The sequence below is a fragment of the Sinocyclocheilus rhinocerous genome, unplaced genomic scaffold (genome assembly GCF_001515625.1).
Source record: "Sinocyclocheilus rhinocerous isolate Xijiao unplaced genomic scaffold, SAMN03320098_v1.1 scaffold3477, whole genome shotgun sequence".
Lineage (NCBI taxonomy): Eukaryota > Metazoa > Chordata > Actinopteri > Cypriniformes > Cyprinidae > Sinocyclocheilus > Sinocyclocheilus rhinocerous.
The window spans coordinates 528,273-551,703 of record NW_015667279.1 but is presented as its reverse complement, the minus strand read 5'-3'; the positions used below and the strand labels follow the sequence as shown (position 1 = coordinate 551,703).

General features: G+C 38.4%; 2 protein-coding genes across 3 annotated transcripts in view; both read right to left on the bottom strand.

Annotated features, from left to right (window-relative positions):
- The window catches only part of mbtps1 (membrane-bound transcription factor peptidase, site 1), a 22,635-nt gene extending 15,466 nt beyond the window's left edge, over positions 1 to 7,169 (bottom strand). Inside the window, exons 1-3 of the mRNA XM_016545238.1 lie at positions 7,018 to 7,169; positions 4,451 to 4,964; positions 1,877 to 2,134 (exon numbers count right to left, since the gene is read on the bottom strand). Coding sequence (XP_016400724.1) covers positions 1,877 to 2,134; positions 4,451 to 4,679 — 487 coding nt within the window. The 5' untranslated portion in view covers positions 4,680 to 4,964; positions 7,018 to 7,169. The remainder of the gene's footprint in view (positions 1 to 1,876; positions 2,135 to 4,450; positions 4,965 to 7,017) is intronic.
- A 953-nt stretch (positions 7,170 to 8,122) lies between these two features.
- On the bottom strand, positions 8,123 to 20,225 carry LOC107733573 (fanconi-associated nuclease 1-like). Of its 2 annotated transcripts, XM_016545244.1 has the most exons (15): positions 20,164 to 20,225; positions 18,551 to 19,844; positions 17,738 to 17,878; positions 17,428 to 17,626; positions 16,142 to 16,375; positions 15,430 to 15,561; positions 15,272 to 15,353; positions 14,863 to 14,889; positions 14,630 to 14,749; positions 14,369 to 14,533; positions 13,740 to 13,908; positions 12,972 to 13,075; positions 12,661 to 12,855; positions 8,682 to 8,810; positions 8,123 to 8,517 (listed from the first exon to the last, which is right to left on the bottom strand). In XM_016545244.1, the coding sequence occupies exons 2-15, from the start codon at positions 19,743 to 19,745 to the stop codon at positions 8,380 to 8,382; spliced, it is 3,030 nt and encodes a 1,009-aa protein (XP_016400730.1). In that variant the 5' UTR covers positions 19,746 to 19,844; positions 20,164 to 20,225; the 3' UTR covers positions 8,123 to 8,379. The 2 variants fall into 2 exon arrangements, with proteins under 2 accessions (XP_016400730.1, XP_016400729.1); XM_016545243.1 differs by lacking the exons at positions 14,630 to 14,749; positions 14,863 to 14,889 and adding an exon at positions 15,012 to 15,131 and having other exon boundaries at positions 15,245 to 15,353.
- Positions 20,226 to 23,431: the final 3,206 nt, after the last annotated feature.

The following is a 23,431-nucleotide window of genomic DNA, read 5'->3' as shown; positions in this document are numbered from 1 at the left end:
GATCGGTCGGCGCCGGACCGCGAATTTAACCGCCCGTAACTCCCGAACCCCGGGGGCTATCGACGCGGGGGTGGTCTCATTCGAAAGCGGGCCTCTAGACGTACACTCGATTCGCGTTCGAGAGGGTTCCTCGAGCTGAAGGGATCCCCCGAATTTGGTGCGGATTCGCCACGCCGTTACGGAGATATGGCCGTTCATAGTTTCAATGGTTTTCCATAGACTTAAGCTTTAAAGCGTTTCATCCAGGTCGCCAGTAGCAAATGGAGCGTGTTCTGCTGGACAAGCTAAGGAATTACACCATTTCAAGCATTTTATCGGCGTTATATGTTCTGTAAAAGTAAATTTTCATATCGGCGGCATATTCGCCGATACCGATATATCGGCGACAGGCTCATATTGGCCGATAATATCGGCAAACCGATATATCAGTCGGGCTCTACTGATCAATGCTCATTAATTCCCCCTAAAGCTATACGGATGAGACTAGCGCATATACTGTAATTATATTACATTTCAATCCCCCACTCGTGCTCTTGTAGAGCTGACCCCGACATCATTTAAATGATAATTACTTGCATATATGCTCTCAAACTGTGACCAGGGGTTATTCTTAGAGGCACTTTGGTTTCAGTAATAAGAACAAAAATACATCATTAGCTGCTATTAGTTGGGTCTCTTTCTCTAAGCTGTGCTATGTATAGACCATGGTTGAAGAGTGAGATACGCTAGCGTGTGTGGGTGCAGACTGATGGAGCCAGAATGATAAGCAGCTCCTTGAGAATTATTCCAGAGTGGTGCTGTCTGCAAAAATACATTTTAGCTATATTGTGAGAATGTGAATTGCATGTGATGAGAGACAAACTGAGCACCACATAATAATGAATCTGAAACTTTATTAGGTTCTCCTCGATGAGCACAACCAGTGATGTCCAATTCAAGAATGGACTTCATAAATATGGCTCTTTTTTAATGAACCAAAAGAACCAACTGGAGAATCAAACAGCACTAAACACAAGATTCATTGACTCAATCAATCAGACAACTTTCTCAACTTTCTGATGGAAAAGCTGAATGTTTATTAGCCATTACCCCAATCTTCAGTGTCACATGATTCTTCACAAATTATTCTAATAGGCTGATTTGGTGCTCAAGAAAGGGTGTTTTTTTAAATTCAACTAATTTTTAGGATTCTTTGATGAATAGAAAGTTCAAAACAACAGCATATATTTGAAACCAATATGAAAGTCTTTATGATCAATTTCAAAATAAAATAAAAAATCTGATCCCAAACTTTTGAACGGTAGTTTACACTACAAAATAAATAGTTGGAAAAAATTGTCTCAATGTTTGTTGGGTTGATGCCACAAAATCTTGCAGTAAACATCGGAAACGCATTATACAGAGGCCTTGTAGCTTGTTTAGGATGCTGGTAAAGGATGACATGAATAGAGAGGAAGTCATTCTGTTATTATACCAATCACTCTCCCAGAGTCTCAACACTGACAGCAGATTTGCATAGAGGTGTGATTTCTTTTTTATTCTAGTGGTGGGGAACTCAGAGTGCAAAGACAGAACATTCTTTCACCTCAAACACTTCTGAAAGCCATTTCCTTCACCCCATGCAGTAAATAAACACTTCCTATTTGGTTCACCCCCTGCTGATGACTTTCCTCCCTGCAGTCACCCCAAAGAGAGCTGGGGAGGAACAAATTGCATGTAACCTGTGTGACCTGAGCACAGCACTGCAGGGTTTGATTTATAAATATAATGCGATGTACTAAGAATACTATGTTTTAGTACATTACAGTAAGGCATAGTACAGTATTATGCTCATGATCTCAATGCTCAAGTGTTATGAGAGTAAAGTACTACTTACTGTCAGTCAGTTTGAGGCTGCGGAGGACCATGCGCTGGGGCGTGACTCGTTTGATGTAGGGGTGGTCCTGCAGGGTGAGCAGGCTGCTGCGGGTGTCCTGTCGGATCTCCACCACCTCAAAGTCACTGGGGTAATCACTGGCAGGATTGTCCCGCCGTACGATGCGCCAGTTCACCGCATCCACATCTCGCAGGGCGCTGCTGATGAAATCGCTGCGTGCTTTGGCAGTGAAGTATCCATTAAATGCAACAATGTACTCTAGAAAAGACAAAGAGAGAGAACAAAAGATATTGCAAAATCTCACAGGACAACTGCACTTGTATTTACTGAGGAATGCAACCTCAGCAAGTCTTAGTATTCACAGAACGAGACGTCAAGTCATCATTCAAATAGATTCAATCTTGCATCAACAACCACGATAGAGTCTTTAACAGAAATAACATCTGTGGAATTAAACTGTAGGACAGGGTGGGTACTATCAGTATGCCTTGAAATATGGCCATCCTCCAGAGTGCTTGATGCAACTTATAACAAAGCCAACAGAACATGGGGCAATGCAATGCAATGCAGACTTCATTAAGAGTTTAATGGCTTTGGGGACAGCACAGAGTCAAATGCAAATAAAAAAAAATACAATTGAAGTCGGCATGAAATTAAAATTCTTCTTTTTCTAAAATGCATGTGAACAATTCATTCATGCACATTTTTTAAATGACCGTAATTCTTAATCAAAACATCATATCAAAAATACTTCCTACATCTATTGCTGTTGACATTAAGCTGCATGTCCAATCATTTAAGCACATTTATCTATCATTTGGTAGAAACTAATTCAAGTAGACAGACTTGATGTTCATGATGTGACTTATCAGAATCATGATTGAAATAAATGCAGACAATGTGCTTTGTTCAAAATTGAATTTACATGAAACTTAATGCTGAACAATTAAAACTGGAACTATTGCTACATAAAATCTCCTTGCCACAATTCATAGCTTAAGGTGAGGGAAGTGGGAATGAATTAAACATTAGAAGATGGCACAAAGGGCGCATTCATAGAGCAGCAATCAGGCCACTACAAATAACGTGTTACGTTCTGGTCTTGTATACCCACATCTACACCACACCCCAAACTAGTGAAATGTGTGCCCTGTGAAAACAACGCTGGACTCAGATTAAGTTTTAGGAATGTATTGCCAACAGTCTGGCCCAGCCGCCAGCAAACACACACAAACAGTGCATAGGGCACAATCCAGCCAATGAATGGACAGAGAGCTGCAGCACAGTGGAGTACATTACACCAGCTCTGTTTGACCTGAAACGCTCACGTTTTGTCCTGCCCTAAATTACAACAGGAAGGGCAACAGCTGCTTTAAATCCTCAATAAACTCCATAAACGGGTTGATAGCTGATTTTCAGTGCAATAAAATGTCATTATCAACACTAAAAAGTAAATTACAGCACTAAATGACATACTAAAACACAATGTCTGAGCATGTTGTAGTCAACAAGGAATTCAGTGTTCTCCTGACGGTCAAAACACTTAAACCTTAAAGAGGTCATATGATGTTGCTAAAAAGAACATTATTTTGTGTATTTGGTGTAATGAAATGTGTTTATGTGGTTTAAGGTTAAAAAAACACATTATTTTCCACATACTGTACATTATTGTTTCTCCTCTATGCACCGCCTTTCTGAAACGCGTCGATTTTTACAAAGCTCATCGTTCTGAAAAGCGAGGTGTGCTGTGATTGGCCAGCTATCCAGTGCGTTGCGAATACCTCAAGCGTGTGACGGAAATGTTATGCCCCTTCCCATATTGTGATGCCGTGTCCCGGTCGGAGCGACAAGACAAAAACATTAAAACCCATTATAAATGAGGCATTTGTTGCATCCAGTGGGGACATAATTATGGATTATAATGATTTACACTGTCTTTTTAAGCGTTGCATCGCGCCACGTAAACATAAGACCATGTCTGCATTTGTAATCAGCGAAATGACAAACAACAAGCGCTACTCTACACTGCTCAAAACTCGCGTTTGAATCATCAGTGGCAAATCCTTTAAATGAAAATGTACTTACAGTCTGTGAGTCAGAACAGCCGGCATTGTAGTCTACTCTACCAGGATCAGGAAACAGTCCTCCATAAAATGCGCTGCACACATCTGAATATTTGGGTTGAACTGTTCTGGAACAGTGTTGTAAATACAACTTAACCACTGATTTCTAGTCGTGTCCTCTTTTGGAAGAACAAACAAAGTAGTTTTGCTTTCACAACGAAACACACGGCAGGCTAGAGTGAGCGGAGGCCGGAGGGCTAGAGTGAGGAACGGCCGGCGGGCTAGAGTGAGCGGTGGCCGGCGGGCTTGAGAACAGCGCAGCCGGCGGAATCGACGAAGGAGCGTCCGGCGGGCTTGCAGCAACCATGTGACGACCCCGGGCTAGAAAGGAAAAATTGAAATCGCATCATATGACCCCTTTAAACAACTGGCTAAGTATAAGCCAAATTAATCATACTTTTGTTACAAACAAAATAAGACATTATTAATTTACAACAATAACATTACTTACCATGCTTGACCACTTTGGTAGAAAAGTCCAGTTTCAGTGTGAGCTGCGAGCAGTTTGGGCTTAAGAGTGCATCAGCATTTAGAGAAGGAAAGGGTGTTGAGAACGGTCCACTGTCTTCCTCTGTGCCCACTACAGGCAATCGACACCCTAAAAAGGCCACAAGCAAGCACAGCCATACAATCATGGTCACTGCGGTCCGTTTCTGGTCATTGCCCATATAAAGATACATGTGTCCTCAAAGCTACCAAACGTGAATGGGTATTTGCAGTTTTGAAATAGTTTAAGTCCAGAATGCAGAGAAGCCTGAATAACACATGGCTTAAGTTTTCATTTCTTTCGGCGTTTTCTCTCCATTGTCTGTTTGTGGTCCAGTGGAGGTGATCAGTGTGGCAGCCTGAAGAGGAGGAGGAGGGGGGCCATCTTCACAAAAAGAGTAAAACAGTCTATTGTAGATCAGGAGGGGCAATCATCTGCTGATGGGATTCCTCACAATGACCAAAGGGTTTTATGTTTTCTGCAGACAGAGAAAAGACAACAATAGTTTTGTTTAGCTAGTTGCTGGAAAAACAGTCAACTGAACTGATACTTTTACTTAGCAAGGATGTATTAAATTTATCAACAGTAACAGTAAAGACATTAATCCTGTTTTTAAAAACTTTCTACTCAAAGAATCTTGAATGTCTCACAGTTTCATAAAAATAAGCAGAATAAATGTTTTCAACATTGATAATAATAAGAAAAGATACTTTTTGGCTCATCTCAAACTATGCTGGAGAACATGATCATCAGGTTTTACGCAAACTTATGGAGTTCATGCAGGTCAAGCACTGCTATCATTAAAGACATCTAGAATGATGCTTATAATCCACCACAAAGTGTCAGCCTCATAATATCATGAGAGGCATTTTCATGAAAACATGGTCCCCCACCCACAGGCACACATCCAGAGGCTTAATTCGCCACTAACTCTGGGCTGTGAACGCCTGTCCCACAAGAGGTGGGCTTAACTCGGATGGGCTGAGCTGTTATGCAACTCAGTTTTACATCCGTAAGACCTAAGCCCCCAATATGCACACCATACGGTTCTTTACTACAGACAAGACCATCCTTGCTAGTCACAGATACACGCAGAATGGGTGCAAGGCTGTAAAATGATTGTAAAGACATAAGTACTGACTTGTGTCAACAAGACAAGAAAAAAATGCTTTTATAGTTGCCATGAAACAGAAGTTGTGATATTCCTTTCTTCATAGCGAATTTCTAGCAAGAAAAGGAAAAAAAAGGAGGACAAGACTTCATTTTGTCTGTTGTAAATTAACTGAATCGTTGTCGTTTGACATTGGTGCAGTCTCATGTGAGTGACAGGTTGTCCCGACAGACTTCTCTCTGATGATGTACGCAAGACTTCTCCAATCATTTAGTTCATTTAAACACCGTTCCTGCACTTCAAGTTCATTCATCTCTATTTTCGAGTGTAACGGCCACATCTCAAACTCTATGACAACTTCCGCATCTGAGATGCTCAGAAATGTGTAAAAGGTTCATACGAAGAAAAACCGGTTGCTACATCCATTTCATCGCAACTTTAAAGGTGGCCAAAATAAAGAGAATGTGAATGTGCTCTTCACAAAATCTGTTTACTTTGATTCTGTTTGTGGAGAAACATAATCTAGGATGTTAGCGTAACAGGCTCAAGTAGTAATTCACCCCAAAACAAATACCCTGTTTGACTTATTTTCTTTGGTAGTTTTAGGCAGAATGAAGTTGTTATTCTGTGTACCATCTCCTTTTGGTGAGTAAATGACAATTTTCATTTTGGGTGAACCATCCCGTCAGAAAAAATAAATAAATCTAAAGACACTAGACTCTTTTTTTTTTATCGAGCAAAAAAACAGCAGTCACTTATTCCAGACAGTGGGCTAATTATTATCAGCAACAGTAGTAGAAAAAAAAAGGCCTGAAAAAGGCATTATTTTCTTAGCCAAAAGCATTAGTCTTTTAACAACATACAGAAACAATATCATAACTAAATAGCAGAAAATCACTAAAGTGATAATCTTCTTCTGATAATGTTCTTTAAAAAAAAAAAAAAATCAGCATTTTGAACAGCACTTGGAACAATGCCTTTACATCGACACTGACAGCATTGTGTATTGGATGCAATGTTCAAGTTGGAAGTGGACTTTGAGGTCAGTGTTTAGATGGACAGTTTCGGTGCGGTACTGATCACAAAGCTTTGTCTGATGGACAGATCTGAAATGATTTAATGTCTTACTTTTAACAATACAGTCATTGCACACAAGCTAATGACAATAACACTAGCAGTCTTGCTAGCTAAACCATCAACCAAACAATCAGTTTACGCTGCGCAAAGCAGTTTGCCAGAATATCTCGTTATTTACGATCCCCTTCATCTAAAAAAAAAAAAGCTTCAAAGTAAAAAAATGTTTTCTCTAGCACAGACAAACATGTGGTCTCGCCACCTTCCTGCTAAAAGCTAACAGCTAGCTGAGCAAAGCATGACCATGAGTTCCCACACATAACCAACAACCCCACATTATACTTACAATGTGCAGAATGTACAATGATGGTGCAGGAAATTATTAATTCCCGGAATATGTCGTCTAAAATATTTTGTATCTTGGCTTTAGTACATATTAGAACTATACTGATGGCGTAAATTGTAAGACTGTAACGTGAGAAACTGGTATTAAACACAACAAGCAGTAGCCAATTATCAAGCGCTGCGTCACGTCTCGACGCGGGAGGGATAAGCGCTCAGCCAATAGAAAACGTTTATACCTTTACGCTTCTATTATTATTGCGATAATCCAGCCTGGCTTTGCTGGCAGTAAAACAATAGTCTGTATATTAAGTTGTACATTTGTTGTCAAGACCCTGTAATATTTTCAAAATCTTATTCATAACCATCCATTTATTATTTATACTCACACTCAAGTATTCACACACTCATCAGAGGTAGCAGCTGAAGCAATGTACACATCCAGCTACATTTTTACACGTATACATAAATACTTTTTGATTTTATGGACCAATTTGGAATGTTTCCATATTATTACTGCAATTCCTTTGAAATGTATAAGAATACAATAAACACAGACATTCATATAATTATTGTTACAGGTATCTATAGTAATCGTTCTTGGAGTTAATGGGCCTTAAAACAGATAAAGTGTTCTAATAACTCAGATTCTCAGGCCTGCAATGGACATTAAGAAAATTTGATGATGTTCTTTTATCTGCACTTATCTGTTTCATGTACTTTACAGTAGCATGATGTGCAAACTTCAGAATCTATAAAGGTTAAACTGAAAAGCACGATTTATTAGTTTTGTTCTGGGTGTCAAACATGAAAGATATGCGTGACATGCAATGAAAAGGTTTTTTAGTCTTGAAATGTGGTTATGCAGTATTTCTAAGTTTTTTTTACCACAATAATAGACATTGTAGACATAATAGACATAATGGAATCCCTTATTGCAAGATGCAAGATTATTTGTTAATGTTTGCTATAAATATTTAAGCATTTGTATCATTATTTAAACAGACAAAAACTTTTACAACTTTGATGTTTTTATTTAATATCTATAAATTATTTACTCCAGAAATGTTAAAAAAAATTTAATCAGTCATTAAAATATATTGCCACTTTACAATGAGCACAATAATAAAACAGTCAATGTCATGAGGTAATTTAACAGTTTTGATTCAGATTAAGAGAATAAATCCTTTTAAACTCCCTTACAGTGCATATTAATACTCTTCTCTTACATCACCAGATTAGTGCCAAGCAGAGGTTTTAATACCATCATTAAATCCATCCTGTGTTTTTCAAACATTTCTAACTCTGTCTGCTTGGTGAGCCATGCATGCATGCATGAGTCTTCATTCTCAGTGTGACAGCAGCCTCACTCCCGTTGAGCCCCTCGTGCTCCAATGGCAGTGACATGACAAACTTCTACATCAGCCCCAAGCTTATGCAGCTCATCCAGCCAGATCTGTTGCTTCTGGGACAGACGGTCATTAGGACCCTTCACTTCCACCAGCTAGAAGAACACAACTCAACTGAGCAACGATTTAAAGGCCCCTACTTTATAGATCCAGTATTTCCATTGTTTCTTAACATTCTAATCTTATTAAAGCAGTAAAATAAGTCACATAGTCAAAAGTTGAATACATTCCTAACCAACAAGCTACATCTCTGACTCACCTTGTACTTCTTGTTGGACGTGCTCCAGACTACAAGATCTGGAAGTCCTCCTCTGCAATGCCTATAGTCCGTTGCCATTCTGAGGACCACACCACTCAGGAAATGGCCACCCAAACATGCCACTAGACTCTAAAACCAGACGAAGAAAACGGCAATTACACTGTGCTTGTGTATGGTTGTGAACATAATCTGGCATACACAGTATAGTCAATTATGTATTTCTAATAATACAAATACCATTTGTAATAATGACTAATAATGTTAAATCTGTGTCAAATCATATGATGCGATTAAAATTTTCCCTTTCTCTTTGAAGTGTTACAAGCTCTTGGTGCATAAAGAAGATCTGTAAAGTTGCAAAGACTAAAGTCTCAAATCCAAAGAGATATTCTTTATAAAAGTTAAGAGTCAACCACGCCTACCTAAAACGGCTCGTTCTAACACGCCCCCACATGTCTACGTCACGATGTGGGAAGATTTGCATAACGCCGCCCAAATGTTCACGCAAAGAAAGGCGGCGTAACTTTTATTCTCGCTGTAGTATTGTTGCCGCCGCCATGTCGTGAAGGCGCTGTGTGTTTCGTTGTGAAAGCGAAACTACTTTATTTGGCCTTCCAAAAGAGGACGATATCCACTTTGTCATGCCTGGAGCTGATCCGTGCTGGTCGCTGAGGAAATACATCAACTTCGCACTGTCGATCGCCGTACCGGCTTTCACCGTGGACGAAGCGGAGTCCAGCCCGCTCCTTCGTCGAATCCGCCAGCCGTGCCGTTCTCAAGCCCACCGGCTGCCGCTCACTCTAGCCCGCCGTGTGTGACGCTGTGTTTCGTTGTGAAAGCGAAACTACTTTGTTTGGTCTTCCAAAAGAGGACACGACTAGAAATCGTGGAGTTGGGATACGGTTTGGAACCTGATGTTGGCTGGTTGAGTGAACGCTGGCGCAATTGGCTGCCGCTGCTCTCTGGTGTTTTCTACCTTTGTTGAACTTCGTTTTGACTGACACAATGTGGACTTAACATTTTTTCATCATCGCTTGGATTGTTCTGTTGTCACTGTTCCACTCGGTGACCTCACTGTTTCTATATACAGTGACCGAGCTCTACCAGCTGCGGTGCTACATTGTTCTACCAGCTGCAGTGCTACATTGTTCATCGTCCCCGCCCGAAATATATCCATCGTGGGTCTCGACGGGTCTTCAGGTATGATGACTCGAAGGTTATACGGTCATTCTGGACTTCAGCTCCCCGAGCAGCAAGGAATACTCGGCGGACTGTTGACCAGAGCGTCCTGGCTAGCTTAGCCAGATCGGCTAGCTCTTCACTGGGTGGGAATGAGCTCAAAGTTGGACTTTTTAATAAACGTTCACTCTCTAACAAGGGTCTCTTCATCAGTGACATTGTGGATGATCGTAAGTTTGATTTCTTCTGTTTGGTTGAGACCTGGCAGCAAGAGAATGACTTTTTAGAGTTGAATCATGCGTGTCCCCCGGGGTTTGTTTACATTTCGCAACCTCGTATCTCCAGACGTGGCGGAGGTCTCGCGATACTTCACAAATCGATTTATAAAGCATCTCCGTTGACTGTATCAACGTACGCTTCTTTTGAATCAGTTGCTTTATCCATCAGCGGTCCAACACCTACAGTTCTAGCTGTTGTCTATCGACCACCCAAATACTGTAATACATTTTTAGAGGAATTTTGTGCATTTTTAACCTCACTGTGTACCTTATCACCTAATATTATTCTACTGGGTGATTTTAATATTCATGTGGACATTACTAGTAACTCGCTCACTAGGGATTTCATTTCTTGCCTGGACAGTTTTGGTCTCCAGCTATATGTGGACTTTCCAACCCATTCTAAAGGCCACACTCTGGACCTTGTTTGCTGTTCAGGTGTTATGTTCTCCACTGTAAATCGTATACTGAAACCTCCTGACAGCCTTCCGGCACACCTGTACTGCACTGCTCAATGTAATGAATTTATGTCTTTTTTTAGTAACAAAATAACTGCTATCCACCAACAGTTGGTCTCTCCGGCTAACCCATACTCTAATTCAGTTTACAGTGTTTCAGCCGATTCCCCTCTTATTCTTTTCTCTTCTTTTACCTTGCCATCTGAATTAGAAATTTCTAATCTTATTCATAAATCTAATTCTTCTACATGCTTATTTGATCCCATACCAACTCACCTGGTAAAAGCCTGTCTTCCTTCTCTTTCTCCTCTTATAACTCGTATTGTTCATACTTCTCTTAGCTCTGGCACTGTTCCATCATCTTTTAAAATAGCTTCTATAACCCCAATTCTTACACAGTTCGTACAATTAAAAAGTTTTCATTCCCATCCCTTTTCTGCTAGCTGTGGCGTCCCCCAAGGTTCTGTCCTAGGTTCTCTGTTGTTTCTAATCTATCTTCTCCCACTTGGTAATATTTTTTCTAAATTTGGTATTAAATTTCAGTTACGCTGATGATACACAACTTTATGTATCTACTAAGCCTGATTCCATTCTTCCACCTATCTGCCTTATTAACTGTCTTCACGAAATAAAAACCTGGTTCTCCGCCAATTTTCTTAAACTTAATGGCAATAAGACTGAAGTACTCCTTGTAGCCACTAACTCTGTTCTCTCTAGGTCCTGTAGTTTTTCTTTATCCATTGATGGTTCCTCCGTTTCTCCTTCTCGCCAGGTTAAGAACTTGGGGGTCATCTTTGACAGCACTCTTTCATTTGAAGCTCACATTAATAGTATAACCCGGTCTTGTTACTTTCATCTCCGTAATATTGCTCGCCTTCGTTCATCTCTCACTCCACACAGTACTGCCATTCTAGTTCACTCACTTGTCACCTCTCGCATCGACTACTGTAATTCTCTTTTATTTGGTTTATCACACAAGCTTCTCCATAAACTCCAGTTGATTCAGAATTCAGCCGCTCGTATCATAACCCGGACTCCAACTATACAACACATTACTCCATCTCTTAAACAGCTTCATTGGTTTCCCATCAAATTTCGCATTGAATTTAAAATTATTTTTCTCACATATAAAACTCCCCATAACCTCGCTCCAACTTACCTCTCAGACCTTATTCAGCCCTACACCCCTCAGGACACCGGCCCTATGCAACGCAACGCGTAAAAAGACAGTATAAGTCATTATAATCCGTAATTATGTTCCCACTGGATGCAACAAATGCATCGTTTATAATGGATTTTAATGTTTTTGTCTCGTCGCTCCGGCCTGACAGGGCATCACAGTAAGGGAGGGGCGTAACATTTCCGTCACATGCTTGAGGTATTCGGCCAATCACAACGCACTGGATAGCTGGCCAATCAGAGCACACCTCGCTTTTCAGACCGATGAGCTTTGTAAAAATCGACGGGTTTCAGAAAGGCGGGGCATAGAGGAGAAACAATAATGTACAGTATGTGGAAAATAATGTGTTTTTTTTAACTTTAAACCGCATAAACACATTTCATTACACCAAATACACAAAATAATGTTATTTTTAGCAGCATCATATGACCCCTTTAAGTACTAATATGCCGAAATAAGACTGCTTGTCCTAGAAAAAAAAAAAATTGGTAATCTAATTTAACTAATGATGTTAAAGATACTTTGAGGAGGAGTACTAATAGAAAAAGATGAATAAAATAAATCACAATCCTCAAAGTGGTGGCACTAAGAAAAAAGCCAGTTGCCTTTTAAATAGATGCATTGTCTGTTTTTTTACTCTAAAACACAGATGCACATTAGCTGGACCAGCTTTAAAAGATTTCTTTGTGTAAATTGAGCTGAAGAAACAACATTTCTGATTTACGATACTATAGTTGTCCGATTTAACTGCTATTTTAAAATATGTTACTGCAAAGTAATCTTTGCAAATAGTTACGCCATTCAAGTAGACTAGAGCTGCCGGAAAGCTATTACCAAGATTGCCGCCACGTGAACAGACTTTCATATATAGTCTCTGTGATTACCTGTGCCTGCTGAAGAGAGGAGAAGCGCTCCCAGTTTATCAGCACACACACTCTCCCCTCCTGTGCATTCCACACATCAGCGAGCAGCTCCTGAAGCGTCTCGGCAGACGCCTCGCGCAACATCTCAGCACGCGCCTCGATGGTTTCCCGGCGGTTACCGTAGAAACAATCAGTGTGCAAATCCAGAGGACAAGTCTGGGAAAGGGCATGCAGTCATTGATCACTGATCTGTTGGGGTGGTATGCCCTGACAATAAAGTGCAACCCTAAACGTGTGAAGCGCACAGCATTTATTTCTTAATTATTGTGTACCTGGTAGGGGTTTCGGAAGACATCAGGAACCCCGTCGATAAAGATGATGTCCCACATGAGGAGTCCAAAAAGGGTGGAAAATGTAGAGCCTTCTCCATGAATACCTTAAAAGAGGATTTCAGAAACATAAATTGAAAGCATTAAGGCACAGCAGAATGGATGTGCTTGTGTATGATGTTATGAAGAAATGTAGAAAATGATTTTGAAACTATTTATTTTATGGAACACAAAATAGTGAATATTGAATGATGTACTAGTTGTTTATTTCCATGCAATCACAATGAATGAGGACTGGAGCTTTCAAGCTTTTCAGGAATAAATACACCATAAAAGTGATCTACAGGATCCATCTGCTGTATAAGTTTTCTGAAGTTATAAAATAGCTTTGGAACAGAGAAATAGACCGAAATTTAAATAGTTTTCACCGAAAATCTGTACATGACTTAAGTAGCAATGTCAGATTTGTGAAAAAAATCGTTCGCATGATTCAGATCTTTTCAATGAATCAATTGATTTGGTTCACAAACCAGTCTGAACGATTCAGATATCTGTACATCTCTTATGAATGCACTAAGGAGAGCTAGGCTAGTAGGGAATATGTCAAGCTTTTTATCTTGAAATGAGCTACATTCTTCAAAATTTCTTCTTTTGTGTTCCACAGAAAAAAACATTGTCATTATAAGGTTTGATTCATTGAGTGAACGATTCCTCAATTTCCTCAAAAACGATTCCTTCATATAATGGTGCACAAACAATGTGATGCCAGACCTTGATCAAAACCAAGTGTTCTGTAGTGTTCCAGAGCCAGTTCCTCAACAGAACACATGACCATAGTCCCTCGTCCCTCTGTGGAGCCTTCATCCTCATTGGCCGCTCTGAGGAACACTGATTTCCCCATACCACCCTCATGAGGAAAGAGCTGGCCTCGAAGCGTCACCTGTTAAAACACTCCTGTTAAAATCTTGTTAACTGTGTTGTTATTGTTAACTAAAACTATTAAAAATTTAAATGCAATAAAAAATTTTTTTTAAATCAGATGAAAATCTTAAACTTGAAAAACTTAATTACAAATTAAAACTTAACATGTTTAAGTTGAAGTTGTATAAAAAATAAATAAAGAAATACAATTATAAAAAATTAAAAACAATAATGTAAAAATCACATTATTAAAACTAACCTTAAAATGAAAACAGAAAATATAAAAATAAATACAAATTCAAAATTATTAAATACTACAACTATACTATTTATATAATACTAAAATAACACTGCTGTACATCTTTACAAAAATTCATCCACATTTTCCAATACATTAATTTAGTATTTAGCGACTACAAAATAATATGCATAGAATAACACTGTAATACAATGTTCCCCATGTGGAACTGAGCACTCACATGAGTGACATCCTGTACGTGCACAGTGGGCAGATCTCGGAGCAGCAGACGGTACTTCTTCAAGCTAGCAGATTCCTTCATTCGGGAAGCTCGCTGGTGAAGTGACAATTTGTGGCCTGTTCGGACCAGAGGGTCATTCAGTCCATCCCGGATAGCACAAATGGCCTTGATACAAAAGGTGTCAAAATCAATCAATCCTTTGGAAGAATGCTTGTGTATCCCACACAAAAGTAACATTTAATCAACTTGATCAATCAGTACCTGCTCATGCTTTTTAAGATGTTGCTGGAGATTGAGAGCAAGTCTGTCCCACCAGCGCCCCCTACTGTCCACACAATACACTGACTGGGACAGAAGATTCCTGAGCTCCTCCACAGCGTCCTACATTGCCGAAATGAAAAGATAAGTAATTGAACAAACTCAGTATATAGGATAAAGTGTTTACGATGGCATCTTTAATTCTGCATTTTTCCATGGTTGGTGTATTCACCCACCTCATAGCGGCGAAGTCTTTGTAAAATCTCAACTCCTCGAGACAGTATCCGAGTGTAGGTCCAGCCCACAGTGAAACAATCAATCCTTTGGAAGAATGCTTGTGTATCCCACACAAAAGTAACATTTAATCAACTTGATCAATCAGTACCTGCTCATGCTTTTTAAGATGTTGCTGGAGATTGAGAGCAAGTCTGTCCCACCAGCGCCCCCTACTGTCCACACAATACACTGACTGGGACAGAAGATTCCTGAGCTCCTCCACAGCGTCCTACATTGCCGAAATGAAAAGATAAGTAATTGAACAAACTCAGTATATAGGATAAAGTGTTTACGATGGCATCTTTAATTCTGCATTTTTCCATGGTTGGTGTATTCACCCACCTCATAGCGGCGAAGTCTTTGTAAAATCTCAACTCCTCGAGACAGTATCCGAGTGTAGGTCCAGCCCACAGTGAAACACCGCAGAAAAACAGGCAGTTGTTCTTGATGACTGCACACATATTAAGACTCAATCCATCTTACAACAGCAAGCAAATTAAATGAAAGATACATTTTCTTTTTCAAACCTTAGGTCACAGGAGTCTTTCATCTCCTGCCAGGTGGCCTTTGCTGTAGCATAGAGGACATGGGCGTCCTCCCAGCTGCCTGTCTGCATTGCAGCAATCACTTCCTGCAGCGCACGCATCGCTGTTTCATACCTGTACAGAAGAATATGTACAGAATCTAACGTTTTAGAATAATAAAAGAGACAATAATGTATCTAGAACATAATAACAAATATTGCCAACTTCAAATGTATGTTTCAGGGGCAAATCTTACAAAACCTGTCAAGAACATATACAGATCGTATTTCAGTCCAAAATCTAAATAAAGAAATAGAAATATACACTTTAAAATCTCGTTATTATGTTTATGTAAAATTACTTTTAATTTAGTTTATTATTAAGATATTTACATATCATGGTAGTATTAGTTCTACTTCGTAGAATTTTCCTTGTTTAGTTTTTAAATAAATATCTGTATTACAGAATTTGTTTATTTTTAAATTACAGTACATAATTGTCATGAAAATAATATCACAATGCAAACAATCATAATAGTCCTAAAATAGACAAATAGGATCATCTTTTTACAAAATACTATTTAATTTTCTTTTCTTCTATTTTTGAAGTGTAATGTGATCTGAATGTGAAATGTTTTTTTTAAGATGTTTTTGTTTATCTATACACCTTTTGTCACTTGAGCAAAGTATGATTATACAATAAATATAAAACTGACCTGATGAGGTCATCCCGGTCCTCAAACAGTCTGGTTGAGCGATTTACTGTGTACTCTGGGAAAGCTAGGCGGCCAGAATTGACAAGCAGAATGGTGTAGAGCTGCCCCTGACCTCCAGCGGCCATCTCCTCCTCCTCCAAAGTGTCTGTGAGGGAGAACAGGAGCAGGACGCGGGAGAACACGGCACGTGACCTGCGACACAGACGCACACAGGAACCTGCAGCCTGCTTGGCCCTGAAAAAAAAGACAAGCTTGTGTGTGTAATTCACTTACATTACTCATAACAGAACTTTTTAAATATCTCTTATGGCTGCATTTATTTGATCAAAAACACAGTGATATTGTCAAATATTCTTAAAATTTAAGGGTGTATTCACACCTCTCTTGTTTGGTTCAATTGAACCGAACTCAAGTTCATTTCCCCCTTTGGTGCGGATCTTTTGGGCAGGTGTGAATACAGCAATCGCACTCGGGTGCGCACCAAACAACCGTACCGAGACCCAGCTGAAGAGGTGGTCTCGGTCCGCTTCCAAACGAACTCTGGTATGGTTGAATGGATGAACCAATGAATGGATGACCTTAAGCACACATGTGGTTTTGTTTACAGTTTCTGGTTCACTTGCAAAAAGGGCAGTGTGAAAGCGAACCACACCAAACAAAAAAAATCAACATTGTATTTGGTCCGGACCAAAGCAAGTGAACTACCGGACTTTCCTGGTGTGAATACACCGTAAAATAATTTTTCAATTTAAATATATATTTAAAAATGTAATTTATTCCCATGGTGGCAAAGTTGAATTTTCAGCAGCTATTACTCCAATCTTCAGGGTCACATGATCCTTCAGAAATCATTCTAATAGTCTGTTTTGGTGTTCAAGAAACGTTTCTTATTATTATCAATACTGAAAACAGTTGTTGCTTAATATTTTTTTTGGAAATCGTGATCACGTTTTCAGCATTATTTGATGAACACAAAGTTCAAAAGAAAAAAAAAGTTCATTTGAAATCGAAATCTTTTATCATTTTAAATCTTTACTGTCACTTTTGATCAATTTGCATCCTTGCTGGATAAAAGTATCAATTTCTTACAAAAAAAACATCTTATTGACCTCTAACATTTAAATGGTACTGTATATGTCAGTGTCACCTAGTTCAATTTTACATCTATGGCGTTAAAAGCTTCTGTTGTTCCTCTAGAACAAAGCGCAAATCTCTGGCCAACATCACTCTCCTGGAGTATACAGTATATATACTGATCATGTACTGTACTGTACTGTACATCTCACCTCTTGAGAATGACTGCAGCCGTGTTGTTTTGACCGACAAAGAGCGATCGCTGTTTCCCCAGCTGGAGTAGCCCCTCCACCAACTGCTGTTTCTGAGTACCATTCCCTCCACGGCCAAGGTGAAAGGTTTTGGCCAGGTTTCTGAGCTCTGGTGCAGGCAGCAGATCCAAAACTTCTTGGATGTCATGAAGCTCAGATTCTGTCACAGGGAAGAAGTCATGAGCTGTAGGTAAATATGTTGCCTGATCCTTAACTACAGCTTATGGTTTCTAAACTGCTGACATTTTGGTTGACAAACCTCATCACTAACCTGTTTGTAAGAAGCCACATGCAACCAGTTCTTGAATGACAGGTTTGAGGTCTGAGCTGATCTCTGTGTATTCCAACTTACTGACCTGAAGCCATTTTAGCTTCCTTTGAAACAGACGGACATAAAGCATCTGACCAGGTACTACAGGAAAGGGAAAGACAGGTCTGCATTAGTACAAACATACACTACTGCTCAAAAGTAGGGCAAAGCTGAATTTTAAGCAGCTATTACACACATCACATGACCTTCATAAATTATTCTGATATACTGATTTGATGCTTAAGTAACATAATTATGAGAAATAAAAACTGTTGTGCTGCTTAAAGGGATAGTTCACCCAAAAATTAACCTTTTGTTATTATTTACTCACCCTCACGTTGTTCCAAACCTGTATAAGTTTCTTTCTTATGTTGAAAATAAAAGAAGATATTTTGAAGAATACTGGTAATCAAAGAGTTGATGGCCCCCATTGACTTCCATAGTATTTCTTTCTCTACTATGGAAGTCAATGGGGACCAACAACTGTTTGGTTCTTCCAAATTCTTCAAAATATCTTCTTTTGTGTTATAAGAAATCTTTTATCTGTTGTGCATAAGAAAGAAACTTATACAGGTTTGGAACGACATGAGGGTGAGTAAATGATGACAGAATTTTCATTTTTGGGTGAACTTTTTATGGAAATCATGATACACTTTTTTCAGGATTCTTTGATGAATGAAAGCTTTTTTTTTTTTAAATAGATATCCTTTGTAACATTATAAATAATAAGAGCAGAACTGAGACTTCAAAGTGACTTTAAAGTAGTTCCTCTACCTGAGAGCTGCTGAAAAGTGTGAATGGTTGAGAAGTCTTCCTCATTGAAGAGCATCCTATCATCCTCATTCTCCAACACTGCCTCAAGGACAGTCCGAAAGTTCTGCAGGTAATACGGCAGCCTGTTGTGCTGATGCTCTGATCCCTCGCTGACTTCCTCTACGCCACGCACTTTGGACTCATTGGCTGGTGTGGTATCGGGCTTCCTCTCAATGTCCTTGTTCGTGGTCTTGCTTTTGATTTGACTCTCTGATAATGGAACAATATCAGACGAGGCCTCAGTTTGATCTGACTTGCCATTCGTTTCATGTCTGTTTTCAGTTTTACTTTGAAAATATCTACTTTTCTTATGTATGACGGAGGTTTCTGTAGTGTTTGTGTCATTTTTAGGCAACTCCTCTGATTTTCGCTTTAGTACCCTGGATGAGGATGAAGATTTCACTGACTGAATGTCAGCGCTGCTGCTTGATTCTGCCAGAACTGCCACAGATTTCTCCATGTTTTTCACTTGAGGTTGGTTTGAAGCTGCTGGCTCTGTTGGGAATGTATTATCTGTATCCATGCTACCGGCTTTAGATTCAAAAATCAAACTCTTCATGCAATTTTCCTTCTGTGAGCTGCTCAGTTCTGCATCATGGGTGTCTTCTTTTCCAGAGACATGAGCATGATCCATCTCAGATTCACCTGAAAGTCTAAGTGCTCTTCTAAACAGTTTAGAGGACAAACTTCCAAGACCAACTGTTTTAACCGGTTTAGCTTGTAAATTTGTTTCAGATGACTCTTGCCTCATCACACAGTTCTTTTTAAAATACGGACTTGTATCAGCATCTTTCTCTCCTGGGCTTTTCTCTTTCCCATCATTTCGAGATGCACCATTAGAGGGTGTTTTGGTTATTTTCTCCTGCTTGTAGTCACTGACAGCCAGTGCATCTTCATGATCCTCTCCAAGAAACTTCTGACATTGAGAGTCTATATGTTCATTAATCTTGTAACGAGGCACAAGTTTGCCACACAGAGGACATGCCAGTTTACACGGTGGTGTATTCCTGAAAAATGAAGTTATGGAAGCAACCCCACCTCCACTGCTTGTTCTCTCTTTGATTGCACTGACCTTCTGGCTCTTTTTCTTTGTCACTGAGAGTCTTCTGGAACTGCCTCTATTTGACGAGCTGCCTTTGCCTGTCTGAGACTCCATAACTGTTTATATATGTTGTCCCATAAACCAGCTAGACAACGTCGAATGAAGTATCATACTGAAGTAGGTGTGAAGCAGGCTGCATATTTGTTTCTGAACCTGAGGGAAAGTACATAAAAACTAAATACTCAGTAGGAGAGGGTGGCATTCAACATACATTGCCTTAATTAAGTAAAGAAATGGTGCTTCATTTTATGTTTAGTGACAACTGATTTGCTTTGTCCGCTGATTCAGATTCTGCAAGACTGACAATAGACCAAAGTCCCTTTGCAATAGACTGCATTAGACATGCCACCAACAAATTAAAATAAAAAATAGCATAATATGAAACAAAACAATACTGTCAAATACAGATTAGACTATACATAAAAATAATTACTATGCAATTATAAATAAAGCTTCTGATAAATTTACATACCTTTCTGGCGCTGAGATTAAACGTGAAGCCAGTCACAGGAATACATGGCGCCAGGATTTATTTTGCAAAATAAAAGTCAGTTCCAGTCCAGTCTTTCTCCAGTCAAGTATTTCTCTGCTGAAAAAAACAATAGACACCATCACAAAATTTGTAATGGTTATAACGGGACTTGTATTGGTTTTAATGGTAACTGCAATGGACCCTGTGGGTCTCTACTGGTAATTGGTCACCTTCTGTTGGTGGCTTGTTAAAACCAATAAATCCTAATGGAATATGTCCCAAAGCACACAACAGTAAACCATTTTTAATGGTTTAATGGTTTTAATAATTAAAAGTTGATGGTTTGTAATGGTGTTTGTAGTGGAAACCATTAGAATTTTCTGTGATGGTTCTATTGTTTTTATCTTTTCATCACAAAGTTGACTTTTCGTTGTATTTTCTCCAGCTGTTGCTGTTGCGTAGCAACTTACATTTTAAAATAAAATAGACTAGTTTAGCTTAAACGGGTTTTTTTTTTATTCAAGTAATGTTGGGATACTTCACCCAAAAATAAGAATTCTGTCATTATTAAGCATTTACTCAAAATTTTCATAACTTACTTCTCTGGAACATAAAAGAAGCTATTTTAGGAAATGTTTCTTTTTTTTTTTCAACATAATGTAAATTGGTTCCCAACTTCCCACCGTTCTTCAACGTATATTTCTTGTCTTCTGCAGAAGAAAGTCATACTGATTTGGAATGACATGAGTGTGAGCAAATGATCCAACAATTTTTGGATTGACTATTCTTTTAACCAGACCTTATTTTACTTATAAATCAGAAACCAGTTGGCCTACAAATTGACGTCATGACTAATAAATTCACCACCGAATCTCTATTTTGTGTCTTCTTTTACAACAAATCCCACACAACAGTTGAACCATTTACACAATGTGAAAACATCTTGTTTCATAAAGATAACAGTGACTAACATGACTAAATTGTGTCCCATCCGTAAAGGAAAATGTATCATAGTTTTATATTATGTATTGGAAATCATATAGTTTATGTTAAAATAGTATAGCAGTCTTCATTTAGGAGAGATTTTCCTAAAGAGCTGAACAAATAGGTACAGACATATTCATTAAAGTGAGACCATGTCGTGACATTTGTTTTTAGATCAAATATTAATGATTTCACTATTTGGAAAGAATTCTATAATTGTTCTTTATTAAAATTGACAAGGAACAAAACACTTACTTTCAAGAGACAGTGTTGGATTGAATTCAACAAATGGACAACAGTTGCAGTTTTATTTCAACTGCAGCTACAAACACACATTCCTTACATGAATGTTGGTGATACACTAAATCAAAAAAAATATTTTTGCACTTTTAAGAGCATTTTCTTTACTAGTCTCAATTTGACGTGCTAGAAGATCAGATACATTTTAACAAGCACATATAAAATAGCTTTTTTCTTGAGAGAGAAAAATATTTGGGGTATAAAGGCATATACAAACAGTGGTTTTCCCAAAGTCTTTTTTGATTTTTAATAAAATATTTTAGTGGATACTACTGAATTAAAATGAACATGTATGACAGCCTTAACACTCACATATGAACCCTCAAAAATCGTTGCATTTAACCAATAAATAAATGTTTTTCTAAGTTACACAAGCTTAAAAGTAAGAGAATGTGTAAGAAACCAAAAACAAGAATATTTCTGTACTCAAATACTGTTACCAATGTGATGTTGCAATTTTTTCGTAATATTGCTTGTAAAACAAATTCAAGGCACTTGCTGTGAAACGGGACACAACTCAAATACACAAATTCATTTTCTCCTTAATTATTTGATATAAGATTTTATAAAAACAAAAAACTGATTTAAGAACATATTTTGAGAAGTCCTCATATCATCACAGTTTTAACAGTAATTATTTTCATGGGGAATCATATTTCAGATCTCACCAAATGTTCCTTGTTAATACAGGCACACAGGAATTTCTTTGGCACATCTCTACTAGTTTCTGACAGAGGGGGGTGAGAGTGAAAAGGCTGCCAAAAGACCTTCATGGTGGTTCAGTGCCTTGCTCAAGGCACAACAGCTGGTGACAGAGAAAGTAACCGATTCTGATTCAGGACTTCCCGATACTGGCCACTCATACTGAGAGAGCAATCAATATCAGTTAGTATGATTAATTACTACAACACATGTACAGACAGATCCAAGAGAACAAGTCAAGAATCACGGCAGGTTTGTTCACTGACCAAATCTAAAGACTTAAAGACATTTTTCTGTGTATTTTTCCAACAGGTTTTAACAACTGATATTAACATTAGGGTCCATATTAGTAGGATTGCAGAAAAGGCTAGAAGGGACAGTTGTTTCCCATTCAGGATAAACACATACAGTGCCGGCCAGGTAGGTTTGGACAGCTTTTTTCCCTTAATAAATGAAATCAAAATTTCAAAACTGCAGTTTGTATTTACTTGTATCTTTGTGTAACATGGCTAAGAACTTCATTTGGACAATTTTAAAGGCGATTTTCTCAATATTTAGATTTTTTTGCACCCTCAGATTCCAGATTTTCAAATAGTTGTATCTCTGCCAAATATTGTTCTATCCTAACAAACCATAACCATCAATGGAAAGCTTATTTATTCAGCTTTCAGATGATGTACAAATCTCTACACTTATGACTGGTTTTGTGGTCCAGGGTCACATATTTGGCAATGTAGAGCTCTTTAATATTTTTAGACCAACTTAAAGGTATTGATCACCCAAAAATTTGAATTCTGTCATTGTTTTATCGCCCTCATATGCAAGCCTGTTTCTGGCACAGAATGAAAAAAAAAGGTAATTGATAGTTCATATCTCAATTCAAACATTTTAATATAAAGATATAAACTCACATTTCTGACAAAAAAAGTCTGAATTTGCAACTTTTTATCTCACAATTCGGATTTTTTCTTATATCTTGCAATTCTGTATGTATGTCTCACAATTCAGAGTTTATAAAACAAGGCCAAATTGGGAGATATAATTAGAATTGTGAGATAAAGAGTTGCAATTACCTTTTTTATTCCTCATGTCATTTCTAAACCTGTATGACTTCTTAATTTCTGCATAATATGACAGAAAGTTATGAAAATCTGTTTTTGTTTTTTTTGGCCATACAATTAAAGTCGGAGGTCTATTGTAGTTTTAGACCCCACTGACTTGGACTCATTGTACGGACAAAAAAAAAACAGTTCTTCAAAATATCTTTTCTGCTTCTTTCATG

What these genes read in the sequence shown, in the direction of transcription:
- LOC107733573 (XM_016545243.1), bottom strand. Translation starts at nt 19,745, where the DNA reads ATGGAGTCTCAGACAGGCAAAGGCAGCTCGTCAAATAGAGGCAGTTCC. An exon ending in AAAGACTCCTGTGACCTAAG is followed by an intron (nt 15,354 to 15,429) that starts GTTTGAAAAAGA and finishes ATATGTGTGCAG; the next exon opens with TCATCAAGAACAACTGCCTG. An exon ending in ACGTACAGGATGTCACTCAT is followed by an intron (nt 13,909 to 14,368) that starts GTGAGTGCTCAG and finishes GTGTTTTAACAG; the next exon opens with GTGACGCTTCGAGGCCAGCT.